We start from the raw sequence: 19488 nt of genomic DNA on the forward strand, positions 1-19488 counted from the left end.
CGCCCGCCTGTCCTCAGCACTGTCACAGATTACAGTATAGCCAGCAGCTCAGGACGGAGGACACACAGGCCGCGTGGGGTCAGGGTGGGAGTCACTGGAGGCAGGCACTCAATCACTTACTCAAGCTGGCCTCCACCCCGCATCTTGTTCCCAGGGACACCCTGCCAATGGGCAGTGTTTTGATGGTGACCCGGGGTCCATTGGGGTTTTCAGGAGTCCCCGACTCTGCAGAGGGGTGGACTTTGCTCTCCTGCCTTCCACACAGGGTGCTCACACCCACGTGCATCCCATCCCCCAACTCTCCCAGAGACAGCAGGTGCTATGACACTGTCTGCACCCCGTTCACTTGACAGGTGAGGAAGGGGGGCTCAGAGAGGTTCAGCCACTGGCCAAGGCAGCCCAGCAGGCTAGGCGCAGTGCTGCAGGCAAGAGGGCCCGCAGGCTGCCCGCGTGGGGGGCGTTGGCTGAGCGGCCATCTCTGCTGTACTCTGCAGGCGCGAGCCTTCTGCTCCAGCCCCACCGGAGACGCGGCCAGAAGCAAAGCGCTGAGCAGCCCCAGGACCTAAGGCCCCTGGGGGATTTTAACTTTCCTGAAAAGACTCCTGGTGGAGCCAGGGAGCACCCTCTGTGAGGTCGCAACCTGGAGGGACGCGGATCTGCTGTGCCAGATGGCTCTCGTGTGTCACTGTCCTCCGGCATCAGGGCAGCGAGGCCAGGTCACCAGCCCCTTCTTGGCAGAGGCAGCACCTCTGTGAGCAGCTGCTTGAGTGTTTTCTGGAAGCACCTGCTCTGCCTCCTCCCTCTTGAGGGAAACTGAGGCCCAAGGGCACTGACCTCGCCCAAGGTCATGTTGCTCTTAGCAGCAGAACCGATGCCAGAATCTGGGTCTTGTGCCCCACCTCCCTACCCAGGCTTCCTCTGCCTCTTGAGGCTCCCTGCAGGGGATGCAGGTGTGGGCTGATCCAGCTGCGCTGACTGGTGAGCACCCCCAGGATAATCGCAGCTCCAGGTGGACGTGTCCTGGGATGATTGGCATCAAGGAGAAAGGACATGTCTGCTCAGACCCGAGAGAAGGCACTTTACGCTGTGTGTGTAAGATGCTGGCAACCCGGTCTCTAGGAAACTGGCAGGGTGCAAAGCCTGAGGCCTCGACCCGCTGAGTGACAGCTTCTAGGTTCGTAAAACAGGGGGCTGCTCAGAGGAGCCAGGCAGGGTGGGCAAAGCATCACCTCTGCAAAGCTCTCTCTCCTTACCAAGGCGGGGCTGGTGCCCTTGCAGTGACACACAGTGAGCGGTGGCCTGGGCCCCTGGCTCCTCACTGTGCGCCCAGCCCTGCGTCTGTGCAGCCTGGACCACCAAGCCTGTGCCACGGGGGTCTTAGCATGGGCTGCCCCTTGTGCTGGTCCTGCCTCGGGTCCGGGCTGAGATGCCCCAGGCGCCCAGCTCCACAAAACCTCCCTACCCTTCCCTTGGATGGACCCTCGGCAGGACCCCGCCACCATGGCCGCCCTCCTGCAGTGCCTGGCGGGGAAGCCGCCCCAGGGAAGGGCCTGGCAGCACTGCTCTCTGTGGAGCAGATGGACAGTGTCGCGGAACAGGGGCCGACAAAATGAAGAGACAGGCGCAGGAGGGACACACGTTTATTGAGCAGGGCCACCGAGCTAAGAGCTGGGAGGATTTGGCCTAACACTGTGTACGGAGCACGTCTACACGGCAGCCTGGCCCTTGGGGGTCGATGGGATGGCGCCCCGGGGTGGTCTTCCCTGGCTGCCTGGGGGCAGTGGCGGGGCAGGGGTGGTGAGGGTGAGCTCTGTGGGCAAATGTTACAGGTTCACGTGGAAGTCCCAACTTAAAGTGGAGGATTTCTAGAACCTTCTGCCTTGGGTTTCCATGGGCCTTGTCACCCTGTCTGGCAAAGACCATCGTGTTTCCCAGAGACGAGGCCTGATTCACCTCTTGTCCCCATCACTGCCTGGCATGGGGCCCGACACGTGGCAGGTGCTTGACCCGGTGGCCGAGTGAGTGAGACCTGGGCAGCCGTGGGGAGCTGGGCACGGCTGACCACTGAGAAGGCATTGGGAGGTGCTCGGGCCGTGTGGAGCACTGGGGGTCCTTGCACCCGAGGGGCAGCCCTGCTGGCCGTGGGCCCTGTGCACCCTGCCTGCCCAGAGCTGCCCCTGTGGTGTGAGGTGTGCGAGAAAACCCACCGGGCAGCTTCCACACGGCCAGCTGGGCATGCCCTCCTCATCCTGTGGTGGGACGAGCTCCCCAAGAACCAGCCTGCCGCACGTTCCCGTCCCAGTGCCACCCCTGGTGCCCAGCTGGCCTGTGCGGGGCCGGCTCCAGCTGGTTCTCAGGGGCTCACTGCAGCCAGAAGCTTGGGCCCCAGACAAGGACACTGGCGGGAACCCCCAGCCACACAGTGCCCTGTGCCCTCAGAGGACTTGCAGGGGGACCCCAGTAAAAACTAACCAGACGAACACACAGGAAGAACACCCGCACCACACACGCACACACGCACACTCACACCTGGTACCCTGACACCTCGGGCCTACGGGGCCACTACTGGAGGGCAGAGGTGGGGAGGCTGCGGGGTTGGGACCCCAGGTAGGACGCGCCAGCCTGGATCCTTCTGGCTCTAGTCGGCCAGGGTCACTTTGGGTTTGTCACCCGAGTCCACACAAGTCACCCTCAGAAGCCACCAGCCCAAAAGGGAACTATTGCTTGCGGACGGGTGGCTCGGAACCCCTCCTCTGCACCCCTGCCCCCGGCCCTGAGTTTGCTCCTAATCTTAGAAGTCCACGGAAGGGGTTTTGGGCACTGGCGGCATTTCCTCCTCTGCCGCCGCCTCCGTCTCGGCTTTCCCTGGCGTCTCGGTCGGAGTTGTTCTTGGAGGCTGCGCCGGGTGCTTCGGATGTCACCGCCCCCATCCTGAGGCACGGCAGAAAGGTTTTCTGAGGAAATAGAAGGAAACAAAAGATCACCCAGTGTTTCCTCCATGGGAACTTGCTAGGGTCATTTCTCTGGGTCCCAGGGCCAGAACAGGTCAGGTTTTCTCTGTGCACGTGGCCTGTATCTTCTGGGCATTGAGAATCATTTGACTATAATTCTGGAAGCAAGACAAGAAAGTCTGTTGTCACTATCTAGTCTAGTGCGAGAAAGCACTAGAGCCCCTGGCCCACGCAATAAGATAAGAAAAATGCAGAGATAGGATTAGAACAGAACCAAAACTGCAATTAATTGAAGATAATCTACCTAGAAAAGTCTAATAGAACCACTAGGCTACTTATTAGAATAGACAGTGCAGATATGAAGATACGATTTTCAACCTGTGAGACATCAGATCAACATAAGGCTCAGCAGCATTATCTACCTCAGCAGTGGCCAGGATGATAGCGTCTTGTCTTGGGACAGTCTCAGTTAACATAATTTTTAATATTGTTCCCCCACAGCCCTCAAAACTGGTCTGATCTTGATGATAACTTTCACGGTCACCTTGCCTTAACAAACTAAAAAGGATCAGAAACAGATATGAACGCTGTAAGATAACAAGACCCGTGACGTATCTCAGGATCACCCCACTGAGCCTGCCCATGTCTTACAACGTCATGGGGCAGAAAGGAGGGTGCTCCTGCAACACGGGTGGGCTGGGGATCAGTGGGCAGGGGCAGGAGTGTGGAGACAGGCCTGAGGGGACACGCCAGCTTCTACAGGCAGAGTTGGGCTGCCAACAAGACAATCGGAAGCAGAAACACAAGCTCTTCCCACAGGAGGAGCACCAGCCCTGCGGCCAATTGCACCTCCCAGGCTCCCTGGCAGATGAGGTGGTCACGTGGCAGCCCATGCCCTGTAGGCAGAGGTCTGCTGGCTACAGAGGACCGTGGCGACGGCATGATTCTCTTATCACGATAGTGCCAGGGCCTCACTGGCATACAGTAGGGGCTTAATAAATACTTGTTGAATGTGCCAAGAATTTAAAGCCCTGACAAAGCGTCTTTCAATCGTAAAGTCGACAGAAAAGCCTAGCGAATATATTTTTAAATTATAATTCCCACGAGCCCCTTAAATACACTGACCAAGGACACACTCCAACACGGGCCAAATGCTGTCACTCTGGTAAGACAATGACACCGGCTCTCTTTAACTCTAGGACCACGTCTGGAACAAATCTAGGATGATGGTTATTACAGGAAAGAATGAAGAGGAAGGCAAGGAACTGATACTAATAATGGCGTAGGATGGAGAGAGAGGCGGAGAGAGCAATATAAACACACCGTCTTATTCAGGTATCGTTGGAGGTCTAAATAATCATTCAGAAACTGAAGTCACATCAGAGGTGTCAAAGTAAGTAGGAAATAAAATCAACTAAAATAAATTGCTGGGAGAAAATGGGAAGGAAAGTAGACAAATTTAAATTCTGATATTCCTAGTAGGGAGAAAATAAACATTGCAAAGAAATAAAGGATTAAGCATATCGCATCACATTATAATTATGAAGGTAGCCATGGGCTCAAAATACAGCTTTCAAATTATCAGAAGGCATATACACAAAAAAATACAACAAAGAATATAGAGGACATATGGTGACAATTGGCAATCCCCACGAAAGCTATAAAAGCAGAAAGCACATCATAAACTATGACAGAAATGAGACCAAATGCGTCTGCCACATCGGTAACGTTCACGCGCCACACATGCTTGCTAAGCAGGAAAGACTTTGGCTCAATCCCAGACAAGGCACATGAAGGTAAAGAGACTCAGGAAGCTTCCTACTGACACCACCGGACTGTGCAATCAAAAATGGTTAAGTGCTGAACTTTATGTTATATGAGTTCTACCCCATTTAGAAAGAAAGGATGGGCGGAAACATAACAAGCAAATGCAAGCCAAGGGAAACCAAGGGTTCTGATTTTAGGATCAGAGAAAGCTGAAGCTGGGCAAGAAATGGCAAATGAGAGAAATAAAGGCACAGTATGAGGACCAAGGATGAAAGTCATCACGAAGAACCAACAGCGATGAATGCTTTGGTGCCAAATACACAGCTTCATTATTCATAGTGGGAACTACTTGGAATTTAGGAAGAAAAAAGGCATACTGTGCTAGTATCATTGTATTTTAATTCACCTCTCTCAGTCCATTACAGGTGAGTGGCAAAAAGAAATATGAATATAGGAAGCCAAAGACTGTATGTGTTTGTGTGTGTGTTGGGGGTATGTATAAGACAGACGTAATTTTTATTAGAATGCTTTTGAAAATGCACACACAAAAAGGGATTCTCAGGCCTAAATTTCAAAAAGTAGGAACAAAATGACATTCTCTATTACAATATAATAGACTTTGAGAATACTAAAAGCAAACTCACAAAACAAAAAACTCTAGCATCAAGAAGTATGTAAACTCTTTAAAATAACAGTTGAATCAAAGGGAGCAAAAAATAAAAACTGTAAAATACTTAAACAACAATTAAAAATTTCAAAATAAAAAATTAAAAACCATTTTTATGAATAAAAATAACATTTCAGAACCTGGTGATGCAGGCAAAGCCATGCTCAGAGGAAAATTCATAGCCTTAAAAATAATGATTTTATTCATAAACAAGAACACATGGATTCATGTTCCAATTCAAAAAGTTGGAAAAGAAAGACAAAATGAACCCAAGAAAGAGATAAGAAAGCAATAAATAAAGATGAAATGGAATTCAAAACAGCAAAATGAAGGATCTAATAAATCCAGCTGCTGGTTCTTTGGAAAACAATGAAACATGTTAACTCTGGGTAAATCTAATAAAGCAGAAGAGGAAAGACACAGAGGGGAGCCAAGTGCTTGGAAGGCTCCTCTGTGCACTTTCTATCCCACTCTGCCTCCCCCTGACTCCACAGAGTCTGTGCTGCCAGGGTCCCCAACACCTCCATGTTGCTGATCCAGGGGTCGCTCAGTGCCCCTTCCCCTTGTGCTGCCTCGCGTGCTCATCTTGTGCCCTCTCTCCTGCTCCTCTCTGCTTCTCTCCTGCTTCGGCCCAGGCCCTCTGCAGTCCTGTCCACCTTCCCAGCCTCCCCTTCTCTGTCCACCTCTATCATTCTGCAGATCACGTCTCCTCCCACGAACGTAAACTCGACATGTTGATGGCTGTCTGGCCTCGAACCCTCACCTGAACTCCACGATCCTGTCCCATCATCTACCTGACGCTAGCCGGACATTAAGCGACACCTCAGACCCGACATTCCCTAAAGTAAATTCCAGTCTTCCTCCCTGAGCCAGCTCTCCCCACGCACGTCCCGACCTCAGTGAGCACAGCTCCGTCCTGTCGTGTGCGCACGTAGCCATCCCGGAGTCCCCTCTGGGCCTGTCTCACACCCAGGGTCTGTGGAGCCCATCAGCCGATCCTCTCGTGGCTTCCCGAAGCCTGTACCTGCCTATCTGAGGCCCCCCTGCTCCCACCATAGCCGCAGGTGGCAGGGTTCTTGCAGTGGCCTCTCCCTGGTCAGCCCTCGCCTCCTGTACTCAGCTGCCAGGTGAAGACCTGAATCAGGTCAGGCTGGGCCTCTGCTCCCAGCCCACCTGGAGGAGGAGCAAAAGCCTCCTGCCCCTCAGCTTGGTTCTTGGCTCTGCTCCCTCCACCCCGACTATGGTGGCTCACTGTGTGACCCTGGCTGGGCCACTGGTGCCCACGTGGGGGAGTGAACATTATTCTGTGGGTGTCCGTGAGGGAGTCGGGGTGAGATTTGGGCCTGACCAGCAACCTGAGGACAGCAGGGTGCCTCCCCACCGCGGACAGCCTCCTTGTTGGAGGCCTGGACAGAACAACCAGGCAGGGAGAGTCTGCTCATCCTCTCAGCCCTCCTGGGGCCGGGGCACGTCTTCTCCTGTCCTCAGACTTGGACTGGGACACAAACCCTCAGCACCCGCGTCCCAGGCCCTGGACAGACCCAGAGCAGACCACTGCCCCACATGGTCTTCGGCTTGGCCTCCATGTCAGTGCGAGCCACTTCCCCACCAGATGGCTCCTTCCGCCTGTGCCTCCTACGGTTCCCAGAGTGACAACCCGGCCACACCAGCACATCGGCCACCGCGGTGAGCCTTCCAGTATTTTCCGTGGCAGATGAACAGGTACACAGGACTGGACGAGGCACCCACCCTGGACCCGGCGATTCCACTCCCTCCTCCCCAGACTCGCTCATCGGCTGTAGCTACGCTGGCCACTGTGGATGAGGATCCACAAACGTCCATCCATAGGACACTGGACAGAGGCAGAGACAGGGACAGCCGGCGGCTCTGTCAACTGCCCTGGGCGCTGTCCTTAGCTGCCTCCGTCCTCTGCTGTCCTTCCCAGGGACTGTCAGCATTACTGTCACCTCCATGCTGAGACCTCTCTGTTCGGTCTGGGTCTTCCCACCGCCTCCCGGAGGCCCTGGGACGCCCCTCGGGGACCTCCTGTGCCGCCCTCACACCCGCCAGCTCTGCCCTCTGCTCCCGCTCCCTCACGCCAGGTCCCGTCCCTCACCAGCCTCCCCGCCCCACTCAGAACGGGTCTGGAATCCAGCCACCCTGGCCATCCTGCCACCGCTCCTGTGAGCAGGCCCCACCCTCCCTGCCTGAGCTCTTTTAACAGCCACCTGATTTCTCTGCTGCACCTCCCGACGGTTTCTCCTCAGCACAGAAGCTCAGGATGAAGCATGTGGAACAGCTTTACCCAAACTACCTAACTTAAAAAACAAGTGCTTACTAACTCCCTGTGCTCAGACTCCTCCATGGCCTTGGTGCCTCTCCAGGCTGCCCCTGGCTGCCTTCTGACCTGGTGCCCATCACACCTCTGCAACGACATGGCCCCTTGCTGTCCCCTGGCATCCCTGTGCTCGGGCCACACAGGACCTTTGCACCTGCTGTCCCTCTGCCTAGACTGCACCCTGGCATTTATTCAGGGCTCATTTTCTCAGCAACTCAGGTCTTGGTGCGGCTGGCTTCTCTGGGCAGGGCTTCTGGGGATGAGTTTCCTGTGCCATCCAAACCTTGAGAACTTGGGGGGTGCTGGGGAAGCATGTCCCCTCCTCTGTCCCCCACCCACACAATGCGGCCTGGAGAGGACCCACTTAGTGCCGATACCGCTCTGGGCTCTCCACGGATATGCTCATTTAGTCCTGGTGTCAACGTGCCCCCCCCCCCCCCATGCTGGTCGCTGGTGAGCACGGAAGGTGGGGGAGGGGAGCAGGACAGGAAATCTCTGTGCTTTCCACAGTTTTCCCGAGAAAACAGTCAACCCGCTAAGTACTAACGACCACAGAATTCCTAAGGGGCACTGCCACTCCAAGTCCATCGAGCCAGCAGAAACCCGGACGCAGTTCCAAAGGTGGCAGGCAAGTGTCCGTGGGGACGCCCCGAGACCTGAGGCTGGGAGAGGCCGGCGTAGGGGAGCAGGGGGCCCAGCCCCGAGGGTGGGAGGCGGAATGTGCCCCCAGGGCCCTGCGGACAGGCCTGCACCGGCGGACACAGTGACGGGACTGAGCGGGGTCGCGTGAGGGGCCTCTGAGCTGCCTATGGATCTCCCCGCCTCGACTCGGACCTGAGCTTCCCTGGACCTCCCCGTCCCGGGCAGCCTGCAACCAGGCCCTGGCGGACACCGAGGCCCAACTGTAACTTGCAAAGAGCTGCCGGGACTCCAGGGAGACCCACACGAGGGGAGTGGGCAGCCGTGGGCAGCGGTGGGCATGGGCCCGTGGGGGGTCAGGACACAGTCGTGGTCCATCGTGGCCACTGATGCGGAAAGCCCTGGGCCAGGAAGAGTGGGGCCAGCTCAGCGTTCTAGCTCTGAGGTCAGGAAAACCACCAAGCCCGCGGACTCCACCGGGTCTGGGAAGCCACAGGCACAGGCAAGAAGGCCCAGGAGCCAGGGGTTCAGATCCGCCTTCCCCCGCCTGGTTCTCAGGTGGAGATGAAACCAGTGGACACGGGGCATAAACAGCCAGAGAGGCTCAGGGAAACCCGGGACAGCAGGTCAGCAGGGCCTCCTGCCCCTGGGCCTGCCCGTGGCGTGTGTGGCGGGGAAGGGCAGGCGCTACACACAGGGGACGGAGTGGGAGAAGACGGCGGGTCACATGAACAGAAGCACAGGTGACAAAACAGAGGAGATGACTGGAGGTCCTGCTGACCTTTGTGGCCTCCGGAGCACAGCGGCCGGACTTCGGCTTAGGTGGCCTGACTTGAGAACCCACCCCAACCCCTGCTGGGCCCCTGGAGCCTGGAGCTCATCTGGCGCTGAAGGATCCCGGTTCTCAGCCCGGCCCTCCTCGCCCAGCCCTTCTAGGAAGCCCGCCTCCCGCTCAGCTCCTGTCTGCGGTGGAGAGGAGGTGCCCTCTCCTCGGGTGGAGGCAGCACCCCTCCCGGGCCTCCTCTGGCTGCCCTGCAGCCGGGCCTCAGCCCCACCAGCCTTGGCCTTCCTCATGGAACTTCCCTGTAGGGCACCAGCTGCCCAGTCATGCCCGAGGCACAACGCGCTCTGGGCAGCCACGCTCGAGTCGGGTTGGCCGACGATGGGGGCTCTGGACAGACTGGGCCTCCCTGGCACTGGCCTGGCTCTCTCGTGGGGCACAGCGGGTACCGGCTTGGCTTTCTTACCTCATACATTTTATCTACATGTTTATACACACTCTTTTGTACAAAATGAAATATTTCAAAATCAGCCACGTTTTTAAAACATCTCATTCCACTTAGGTTTTTCCTAGGAGGGTGCAGTAGGGGCCTGGGGCCTCTTCCCGTCCTACCTCCACCACGACCTCCACGCCCAAGGCCCCTCTCCAGAAAGCCACAGGCTCTCCATGCTGCTGGGGACTCCCTCGCCTGCTCCGCCCAGCAAGCTCCTACACGCCCTTCTGGCCCCACGCCCCGCGCCCCCTGGCCCAGCTGGGAGTAGTGCTAACATTGGCCTCAGAGTCAGAAGGTCTGGGTTCAGATCCCAGCCCTGCGTTTCACAGGCTGTGCAACCCTGGGCAAGTCACCTGCCCTCTCAGGGCCTTGGGCACTCACCCGACAGCACTTTAGGCCTGCAGGACCCTCCTCACGGTGGACACCCTCTGGCTGGGGACAGCTTTGGCTTGGCCCATCAGCTTCAGCTCTGTCCCCACAGCCTTCCAGAAGGAATCGTTGGCAAATGTCAATTTTGGTTCCGTTTTCATGGCAACCAGGTCCCAGCCCTGCAGGAAACTTGCTTCTGTCATCGAGAGCCCCCGACCCTGCTGCTGGGCTGTCTGTCCTCTTGGACGCTTGCTGGTCAGGAGCCCCTCACTGTCAATCAGGGAAACCTGGCCCTGGGCCATGGCTGCTCCTTCATCCTCCAATGCTGACAGGTCCCACTGGGCCTTCCAGAGCCTGACCTGCTGGTGGCATCTTCTCCGTCCAGGCCTGTGCCGGGTGCTGGGGCCATGGAACTGAGTCACGCCCTGCCCTGGAGAGCGGAGCTGGTGGGGAGCCACCCCAGGACTCCAAAGCAGGAGCAGATCTTGCTGTGTCCAGGGTTTGGGCTCCTGAGAGTCTGCAGGGTGCTGGCCTGGGAGGTCAGGGAAAGTCTCTCGGGGGTGCTGACGCCACACGGCGCCCCAAGCAGTTAGCTGGGACTGCCCTGGGGAGGAGGGAGCCGCCTGGCCAAGGCCATCTGGGGGGTCGCAGTGGTGGTGGTCAGTGGCCCAAGACGGTCCTGGGGGCGGGGCTCTGGGGAGCTGGGTGCAGGTCATCCCTGACTCAAGCAGAGGCAGGAACAGGGCAGCTGTGTGGGGCCTTTTCTGAGTGGGGCGCTGTTCCAAGCCCGTCCCTGTGTACAGTCTTACTCAGTTCCCTCGCCGGCCTGAGAGTGGGGGACCTCGGTCCACACGGCTTACTGATGGGGACCCTGGGGCTCAGAGAGGCCACCTCGTTGGTCCAGGGTCACGCTTCTAGTCAGTGGTGGAGCGGGGTCGTCTGGGCCACTGAGCACTGGCCACGCTGCTGTCTGGCCGGGGCCCAGGAGGCCTACAGGGCGGCGGGCAGGCAGCCCTGGTGAGAGAGGCCGATCCTGGCACCCGGACGAGCAGGGTGTGCAGCTGGCAGCCTGGCTGGGGGAAGCCGAGCACCTGGCAATCTGAATGACAATGGAAGCTTCCTGGACGCGGGGGAGTGGGTAACAAGGGCTCCTGAGGCAGGAGCAGAGGATCACGGCCAGCACGGCTGATTGCCAGGGGAACCGCGGACCGCGCTGACGCCAGCGGAGCGCCGGGGAGCGTTTGCTGATGCCTCTCCCAGCAGCACGAGCGGTGGGGCTGGCCGCCTTCTGCAGAGGGGCAGGCGGCACCAGGAGCTGGAGAACGGTGGGGCCGAGGGTGACACCACCCAAAGTCCAGGGGCTGCGCAGAGGCCAAGCTGCCCGGGCGGCCGCACAGGGATGGAAGGCGCGGTGTGCAGCCACCAGAGGTGCCCCGCGTGCCCACCCTGACGGCCAGAGGGGACGGTGGGCCAAGGCACCTTCAAAAGCTGGGAAAGGAGGGGCAGCTGGGAAAGAAAGGGGGAGCCGTGGCCCAGAGCGGGAAGATAATGCACCTGCTGTTTGAGGCCACTGAGCTGGTGGCATCTGTTGGGCACACCAGTGCAGTCCCAGGGCAGGGTGCCCCGGGGTTGGCCAGCGACGTGGACCACGGTGTTCAGAGCCCCAGAGGGCGAAGGTCCGGCAATCCATCCAGAGACTGTATGGACACTCTCGAGCGTCCCCACAATGGAAGGCCACACACAGTCAACAAGGGCACAGCACGGATAGGCTCAGTGGCCCTGGCATGGGGTCACAGGCCAGGCCCTGTCAGCAGACCGTCCCATCCCACCCCGAGAAGCTCAAGAACAGTCTAACCAGCCGAGGGAGCAGAGTCGCAGGGGCCAGGAAGCCTGGGCATTGGGAAGTTGGGACCTGAAGTGCGTCAAGCTGTACTAGTGTGACCTTCCTGCGGGGCCATGCCGGGCAGAACAGCTTTTGGTCAACAGTGCCCTGCACAGAGGTCAGTGGTCCCCTGAGACCACATGGCCAGGCGACTTCACGGCAGTTTGTACAAATGCACTCTGCGACGCCCACGGTGATGCCTACCGATGCACCCTCAGGACATCGCGGCGGCCAAGCAGAGCACGGGGCCTGCGCTCAGCGCCAAGTGGCCTCGGGGAGGCTGCCAGGCCTCTGCGACACCTTTGGAAGGAATCCGCAGAAGCTGCCACCTGCCTCTCGGCCCCGCCAGCTCTAGTGAAGGACCCTGCCTCGCAGGTGCGCGGCTCCTCCAGGGGCAGAACGCAGCCCGCAGCACTTTTGCCCATTTACAAATGTCTGCGCAGTACCTTCCATCCAAGTCGCCTCCAGGCTGAGGCAAGCGCTGCAGCCCATTCCACAGGTGGGAAGCCTGAGGTCCGTGGGGGCCAGGCTGAACACGCCCACCGCACTCCCCTTTGGGAACCCTTCACGCCTGTCTCCGCCCCCGCCTCAGGGAAGAGCCCTGATTGGAAGAGCCCACTACTGCATCCCACCCCCTGGCACACTGACTGGCCCAGAGATGGGGGCGTGGTCCATGGTGACCAATCAGGACCAGCAAGGCATGCCCGTCCTGTGTCTGAGCCAATGAGGAGCCTACATCAGTTTCGCTGAGGAATTTGGACTCGTGGCCTGTTGCTCCAGGAGCAGGTGGCGGCTGACGGGACCCCGGCTTTTTCCACTCTGCGTGAACTTGGCACGCAGCCAAGCTCGCAGTCAGCCTTTGCTCTTCCTTAATCACCTCTCTGGAGCCTCAGTGGACTGTTCTGCTGGGGGCGGGGGCGGGGTTACAAGGGACTGCGTGTTAAGGCGCTTGTGCTGGAAATAGATGTTCTATTAGGGGGGAGAAAGGCGCGCCTGTAATTCCAGCGGCTCAGGAGGCTGAGGCAGGAGGATCTGGAGTTCAAAGCCAGCCTCAGCAACTTACGGAGGCCCTAAGTAAAATGAAATTGGAAAAAAAAAAAAAAAAGACCAGGGAGGTGGCTCAGTGGTTAAGCGCCCCTGGGTTCAATCCCTGGTACTAAAAAAAGAGGGGGGGGGGGATTTTGAAACGGAGCATAGAGACGCCTCTCTAGTGAACTTTATTGTGTCTGCAGCAAAACGGCTTGATGGGCCACGTGGATGGCGAGAGGGCAGGGGCAGAGCAAAGGAAGGTGGCATAGGCTGGGGGAGACCTCTTGGGACCAGGGTTGGACCTGGGCGTGTCATGTGACCTTCCAGAACCTCAGTTTCCAGACCCACAAAAAGGCAAGAACAGTCGCTCTGAGGAGGAGGTGCAGTGTCCCCAGCCGCCCCTGGGCCCCAGCTACCGCCTGCTGGCCCTCCTGCACCAAAGCAAGGACGCTGTTGCAGGTAAGCCAGACTCGCTTCGTGTCTTAGGGACGCCACGTAATTTTGAAGAATTTAAGGTGAACCCTCCTTTCTCTCTCTCAGAGGCGACTCTGTCCCAGAAGATGCGGAAGTCAGGGGGAGGGGGAGGGGGGCGCGGCCGGTGGGCGCAGCGGCACCCGGATGGGGTAGTGCCCGCCTGCACTAGGATGGACCCGGGTGGACGCGGACTGCTGCTCACTCTGGGGAAACGGGACACATGCAGGGCACTGTGGGAACAGCGGGCAGAGGGGGTATGGGCAGCTCCTGGGCAACCGGCCCTCCCAGAGCACCAGTCCTGAGCCTTGGGGACCCCCTCCCACAGCCCCCTGCTCTGCCTCCCTCTGGGGTGGGCTTCTCGCGGCCCCCTGCCGGTTCCCCTTCCTACAGCCGTGGGGCCTCCGATTCAGGATCCCGTCCTCTGCTGATGCCCAGGGCCACAGCTGCCCAGCATTCCCTCAGAAAGTCGCACCAGGGTCCTCCCGGTGGCTCAGTCCTTGGGTGCCCCTTCCCACCCTCCCACTGCCAGCAGCCAGGCTCGGGCGCCCCTCTCCTTCCTGCCGCTGCTGCCCGGTCCTCTCCAGGCTGCTGACAGTGGCAGCCTATTTGGTGGACTCCAGCTGCCTCCCCTCCCTCCACTTTGCCACCTCGACTTCCCTTCTATGGCACAGATGCCCTGCTCTCTGCCCCTGGGCCTTTACACCCGCTGCTCTTGGTTCCCAGACCGCTCCCCACTTCCACCTTGGCCTCCTCCAATCTGAGAGCATTCATTCCTTTCCATCCTGCAAATCTGAGCACCAGAGAGGAAGGACCAGGCCAGGTGATGTCCGGTTGGCCTGTCCTTGCCCTGCCGGCCACTGGGAGCCCCAGAGGGCAGGAGGCTGCTCCGTTTTTGGGATAGGGGCCACAGGAGCTGGGCTGGCTCCGGGCTGCGTTGTTTGAGCTGGATGGCAGCCTCCTTCAGCACCTCGCCCCCGTGACTTTTGGAAAGAGCCACGTCCCGAAGGTTAATTTTTAATGCCGCTCAGTAAATATTTGATGCCTTTGCTTTAACAGGAGGCTTGCGCTCTGCGCTAAATGCCAGGCCGGCTCCCAGACGCCGCCTGTCAGCAGCAGCCTGTCCACAACACCCCACCTCCTGCTCCGCAGGAATAAAGACTAACGGTCGGAAATTTTCAAAGCATTTTTCGCGTCCATTCTTGTCACCAGCCAGCGGCTCCATCAGCCAGATGGAGGGTCAGAGAGGCCTGTGCTGAGAGGGCCGTGGAGCCCGCAGCCTCTCCGTCTCGCACGGGAGGTGGGCGGGGAAGGCGGGGACCAGCAAGCCAGAGTGCAGACAGCAGGACTCTGTTCCAGCGCGGGACCCGGCAGGACAAGCCCCCGCCCTCCCCAGGCCTGGGAGACAGACCACTCGGCTCTGGCTAGGCCAGAGTGGGCAGCAGGGAGAGGGGTCCCGAGGAGGGAGGAGGACCTGGGGAAGGAGGGCGCCCTGGGCGAGGTTCTGAGGGGTGGGTAGGAGTTTGCCAGGGACTGGCGGGGGGAACCTGGTAAGACGTCAGGCTAACGGGCAGCACCACCAGGCGAGGGGATCTGATCTAGTCTGTCCCCAGCCCTGGCCTGGAGCCCACCCTGCTCTGGGGGTGTCTGCACCTCGTCCTTGATCCTCCACAGCTCTGGTCACATGGGCCCTGGCACCTGCAGGCTGTGCTTGTGGGTCTGGGCTGAGCTAGCCCTGGCCACATCGCTGCCCCTGGCCTGCCCACCCTGGTTCTCCTGCTGCCTTGCACCAGAGCAGGGCCCAACGCAGGCACCGGAGTGAGTCAGCGCCCGTGAGCCCCAGGCGGGTGGACCCACCGATGCTCATGCCCCAGGCTGTGCACGCGCACAGGTACCGCCTCCCACATCTCACCTGGAACTTCAGCCAGGGAGGTGCCATCTTGCACAGCCCTCCTGGGGACCTACCTGTCCCTTCGGGCACCTCTCACCCTCTGCTGGCCTGTGACCTGCCCCTGTGCCTCGCCCCTGGTGCCCAGAGTCCCAGGACGGTCAGTGCTGTACACCGGCCATGCCGAGCCTGCCGCCTCGGCCCCCACACCTCCTCCCCGGCCAGTGGCAACACTTGCCCCTGGAGTCACACCTGGTGTTCCTGGGGTCCTCCCTTCCCTGCCCCCAGGTCCAGGCCCTGCACCGTTTCTGTCCACCTCCAGAACAGGGCCTTGTTGCCAGGCCTCTCCTCTCTGGCCTCCACCCAGGGCGGTCAGCTCTGCCCGTGGGTTCAGGGCTCTCTCCAGACCTCCTGCCGCCCCCTTTTCCTTGAACTCATGGACCCCCGTCCCCCGTGGACGGCACTGCCTAATGGAGTCCTGCGTCCCCTCCCCCATGCCATTTCGAGATGCACCATCGAGTGACCAGGGCTTGGGAGGCCCGTGGTTCAGCTGTGCCTCAGCACACAGCGATGGACACACCCGGAGCAGGGCCTGTGGGCTGACCACGTGGCCTGGGAAGGGGACGAGGGGGCGGCGGAGCCGGGAGCAAGTCAGGGCGGGAGATCGTGGGTCCTTCCTGTGACGGGGGTGCTGGACAAAGACCTCCGGACATTCCTGTAATGCAGGGGCTGCGGGAACTTGGAGGCCGCGTTTGTGGGAGGAGCTGGGCAGTGAGGGTCAGAAAGGGGCCTGAAGGCTCAGAGACAGCAGCCCGGGCACAGTGCGGCCCAGCCCTGGGGCAGCTGGAGCCAGGCTGTCAAAGGGGCTGAGTTCACAGAAGCCTCCTTGGGGGTGTCTCGGGCCTGGGGTGGGCCCTTGGGAAGGAGGGCCGGGGGCAGAAACCCTCCAGGCCCTGCCCAGGCAGAGCCCCAGCGCCCGTGCTGGCGGCTTCCGTCCTCCTGATCCTGCATTGGCAGCCAGCCTCACTGGGAAGTGGATTCTGGGCTTCCAAGTTCCTGGAGTAGCCAAGCAACAGCACTCCGGATACCCCCTGGCAACTGGACCCAGGCCCTCAGCACCCTCCAAACTGAGAGGGGCAGGGGCCGTGCCCAGCAGGCCCCCATTCCCCACGGGGTGGAAAGAGACAGGGAGTGGGGTGACCAAGGCCCCCCGAGATCCTGTGGCTGCTCTCCTGCAGGTGACCATTTGGTTCCCATCCCGTGTGCTCACTGTAGCTCAGAGCAGTCAACAGCTCGCCCAAGGTCACCCAGCGGGGCAGGCAAAACCCGGTGTGCCATCCAGGAGACCCTGCGGCCTTCGTTCTCTCACCCCAGCTGTGGTGCCCAGGGATCCCCAAAGCCCCGGGTCCAGAAGCAGTTTGGAGACAAGTCCCCCGCACCCTCCAGGGAGCCTTGGAAAGGACCGGAAGACGAGGTCGTTGGTAAGGGGGTGGCGCCCTCAGGTCAGGACTTGGTGTCCACGGCCCTGCAGGGAGCCGGGTGCCCAGCTGGGAGACGTTTGCTATTCTTGGAGGGCAAGTATTGTGGCGGTCGAGGCCTGAGTCTTAATGGTGGGGAAGAGCAGAGGAGCGCTCTGCACGCCCCGGCCCGGCAGAGGCCGACGGAGGCCGGCCCTCGCCCCTCGCCCGAGGAGCCCTTCTGGAAGCGGGCCTGTCAAGATCCCGGACCAGGCTGGCGTTCTGGACCGGAACAGCCGCTGGCGCGGCCGCTTCTCTCTGGTGACTCCTCTTTCTCCGCGTCACCTTCGCTGCGGCCCGGAGGGCGATGACCTGGCACTTCCATCAGACCGACACAAAGGGACGCCCTCTTTTCTCATGGAGGGTTAGTGACCCACAGCTTCGCGGGGCACTTACAGAGACGGGTCTTCGTGGGCACCTCACCTGCGGGCACCTCTGTTCACGGCAGTTCCTGGGCCGGGCGCTGTAATTAAGGTGCCTGTCCAGGCGCAGGGCCACCTCCGGGGCGAGGTTTGTCGGGGGCGGGGCCCAGGAACGCAGCTCCCAGGGGCCTGTCCCCACTCTGCTGAGGCCCCCCTTCCACAGACAGGCACGCAGGGACCCCCAAGGTCATGGAAAGGGTGCAAAGGCTCAGAGACGGCCGGGCAGCAGGCCAGGGCTGTCAGAGGGGCTGAGTCCACAGAAGGCAGGGAAGTGTCTGAGGGTCCTGGGGCCCGGAACTGCCCAGAGCCGTGGCCGCTCCACCCCACTGAGCTGTGTTTTGGCCTGAGAGACCTAAAAGTTCTGTGGGCAACGCCGCCTGGCAGAGGAGCAGCGGATGCCGCCCCTTCTGGTTCATTCCAGAGCTTCGTCCCCAGGGGTCTCGCAAGCCCTCTCTGGGGTCTGTCTGCCCTGGCCGCATGGCTGCTGCGTCCAGGCGGCGTCACCACTGGGCGGGGTCCTCGGCAGCAGCTCTGCCCTTTCTGCTCCCAGCTCCCATGGCCCCTCTGGCGACCTCAATAAACGCCCGCTGAACAGCGAGGGCTGAAGGTGCTTGGTGACACCCTCGCCGCAGCACAGTGTCAGGAAGGGTCCGAGGGCACGGCGAGCTGGCAGAGACCAGCGACAGCCCCTGGGACGGGGGCTTCCTGTGTCCAGCGCTCTTTTCCAGGAAGGCCCAGGAGCTGGGAGGGTCAGGAAGTGACCCAGAACCGCTTGCCCCTGCGGCCTGTCTGGGGCGTCCCTCTTCCCAGTGCGCCTAGGAACACGCGAGGCCCACAGACCACTGGGGCAGGTGAGATGGCGCCAGGCAAGCCGGCCACAACTCACGGTCGGCTCTCAGCTCCACGCCTCTGAGGAAAACGGCGCCACCAGCACCTGCTGCCACTCGCCGTGGTGTAAATACCGCCAGGTGCGGCTGCTCGCGCAGCCCTGCAGACGCGACAGCCCGCGCGTGTTCAGCGAGGGGCTCCCTAGTCTCTGCTGTCTGAGCGCTGCTCTTGCGGGTACGTGGAGGAAGCCTAGGACCCCAGCCCACCGTGACACGGCCCAGGGCAGGTCTGAGCTTTCTAAAAAGGCGATGGATTTAAAGTCAATTAAAAATGTGTCACGTCAACAGCTCCAGGCGCGGCAGGACTGGGGCTGGGGAAGCAGCTGCTTTATGGAGTGACTGCAGTTAGGGCCATCGGGGCGCAGGGAAATGAGCGGGACGCTGGCGAGAGAGGAGAGGGGCCCAGTCAACCACGGAAGGCACGGCGCTCACCCACCACCCTCCCGGAAGCGGCCCCAGCCACGCCAGCCACGCCAGCCCCGCGCCAGGCTGGCCCTGGCAGGAAGGGCCGTGGGTCGCCTGCCCCACTCAGGAACGTCCTTGCTGGAACCGTGCGCAGGGGCAATTCAAGGGGCCTCTGCAGCCGTCTCCCCGCACCGGGCCCGCCCCTGTTGTCCATCTAGCGAAACGAAAGTCAGACAGAAACCTCACTGCCTGGCCTCCCTGCTCTGCTGCGGGGAGATGGCGCGTCAGCGCTGTCATTTTAGCTGCTAAAACGACACTGAGGAGCTGAAGCAAGTTCACAGGGCTGGTGCCACCAAGTGCCACCAAACGAAACCAGAGTGCAGAAGTTCTCGCGCGCCAGCGTTGGGAAAGCACACTGGGGGGCAGAGCCCCGGGGCCGGGCTCTGGGGCTGGTCTTCCCTGCGTTGTTCACTCAACCTGAGAGTGACAACGCCACCTCGGAGTGACGGTGACCGGTGTTCTCTGCGCGCCCGCCGCACAGATCCGAGCTCAAGGTCCTCCTGCCGGGCGAGTCTGCTTGTACCCACTTCACCGGCGGGAACACTGAGGCTCGGGGACGGTAGGGGCTTTGCCCTGGGCTCCCCGCTGTCCCAGGACCTGAGACGGGAGCTGGCACTCTGCGTCAGTGTGGCTACGAGGTCTGCGGAGTGAGACTGATCAAGAGTGGGCGAGGGCGTGGCACCTGACTGCTGGGCCCGGGGCCTTGGGTGCTCTGCCCAGGGAGGAAGCAGGCGGAGGGACAGCACGGCTGGAGCCCAGCCAAGGCCGGGGGCCAGGAAAGCTCTTCACCACTGGTGCCAGGGGAGGGTGAGGACCCCAAGGCCAGCGGAGCCCCCCAGGCACCTCCCCCACCCCGGGCCTGGCTGCCCTCAAGGGGCTGGGGCAAGTGGCACCAGAACCAAGCCAGAGGGCTTGTTGCCGG

The 19488-nt window shown here is 60.5% G+C and overlaps 1 protein-coding gene across 1 annotated transcript in view; it reads right to left on the reverse strand.

Annotated features, from left to right (window-relative positions):
* Positions 1–1624: 1624 nt before the first annotated feature.
* Positions 1625–19488, reverse strand: part of SHISAL1 (shisa like 1) — a gene marked incomplete at its 3' end in the record, with an annotated part of 108038 nt that continues 90174 nt past the window's right edge. The window contains exon 5 of the mRNA XM_079141704.1: positions 1625–2954. Coding sequence (XP_078997830.1) covers position 2954 — 1 coding nt within the window. The remainder of the gene's footprint in view (positions 2955–19488) is intronic.

Source organism: Sciurus vulgaris (genome assembly GCF_902686455.1).
Source record: "Sciurus vulgaris genome assembly, chromosome: 5".
Lineage (NCBI taxonomy): Eukaryota > Metazoa > Chordata > Mammalia > Rodentia > Sciuridae > Sciurus > Sciurus vulgaris.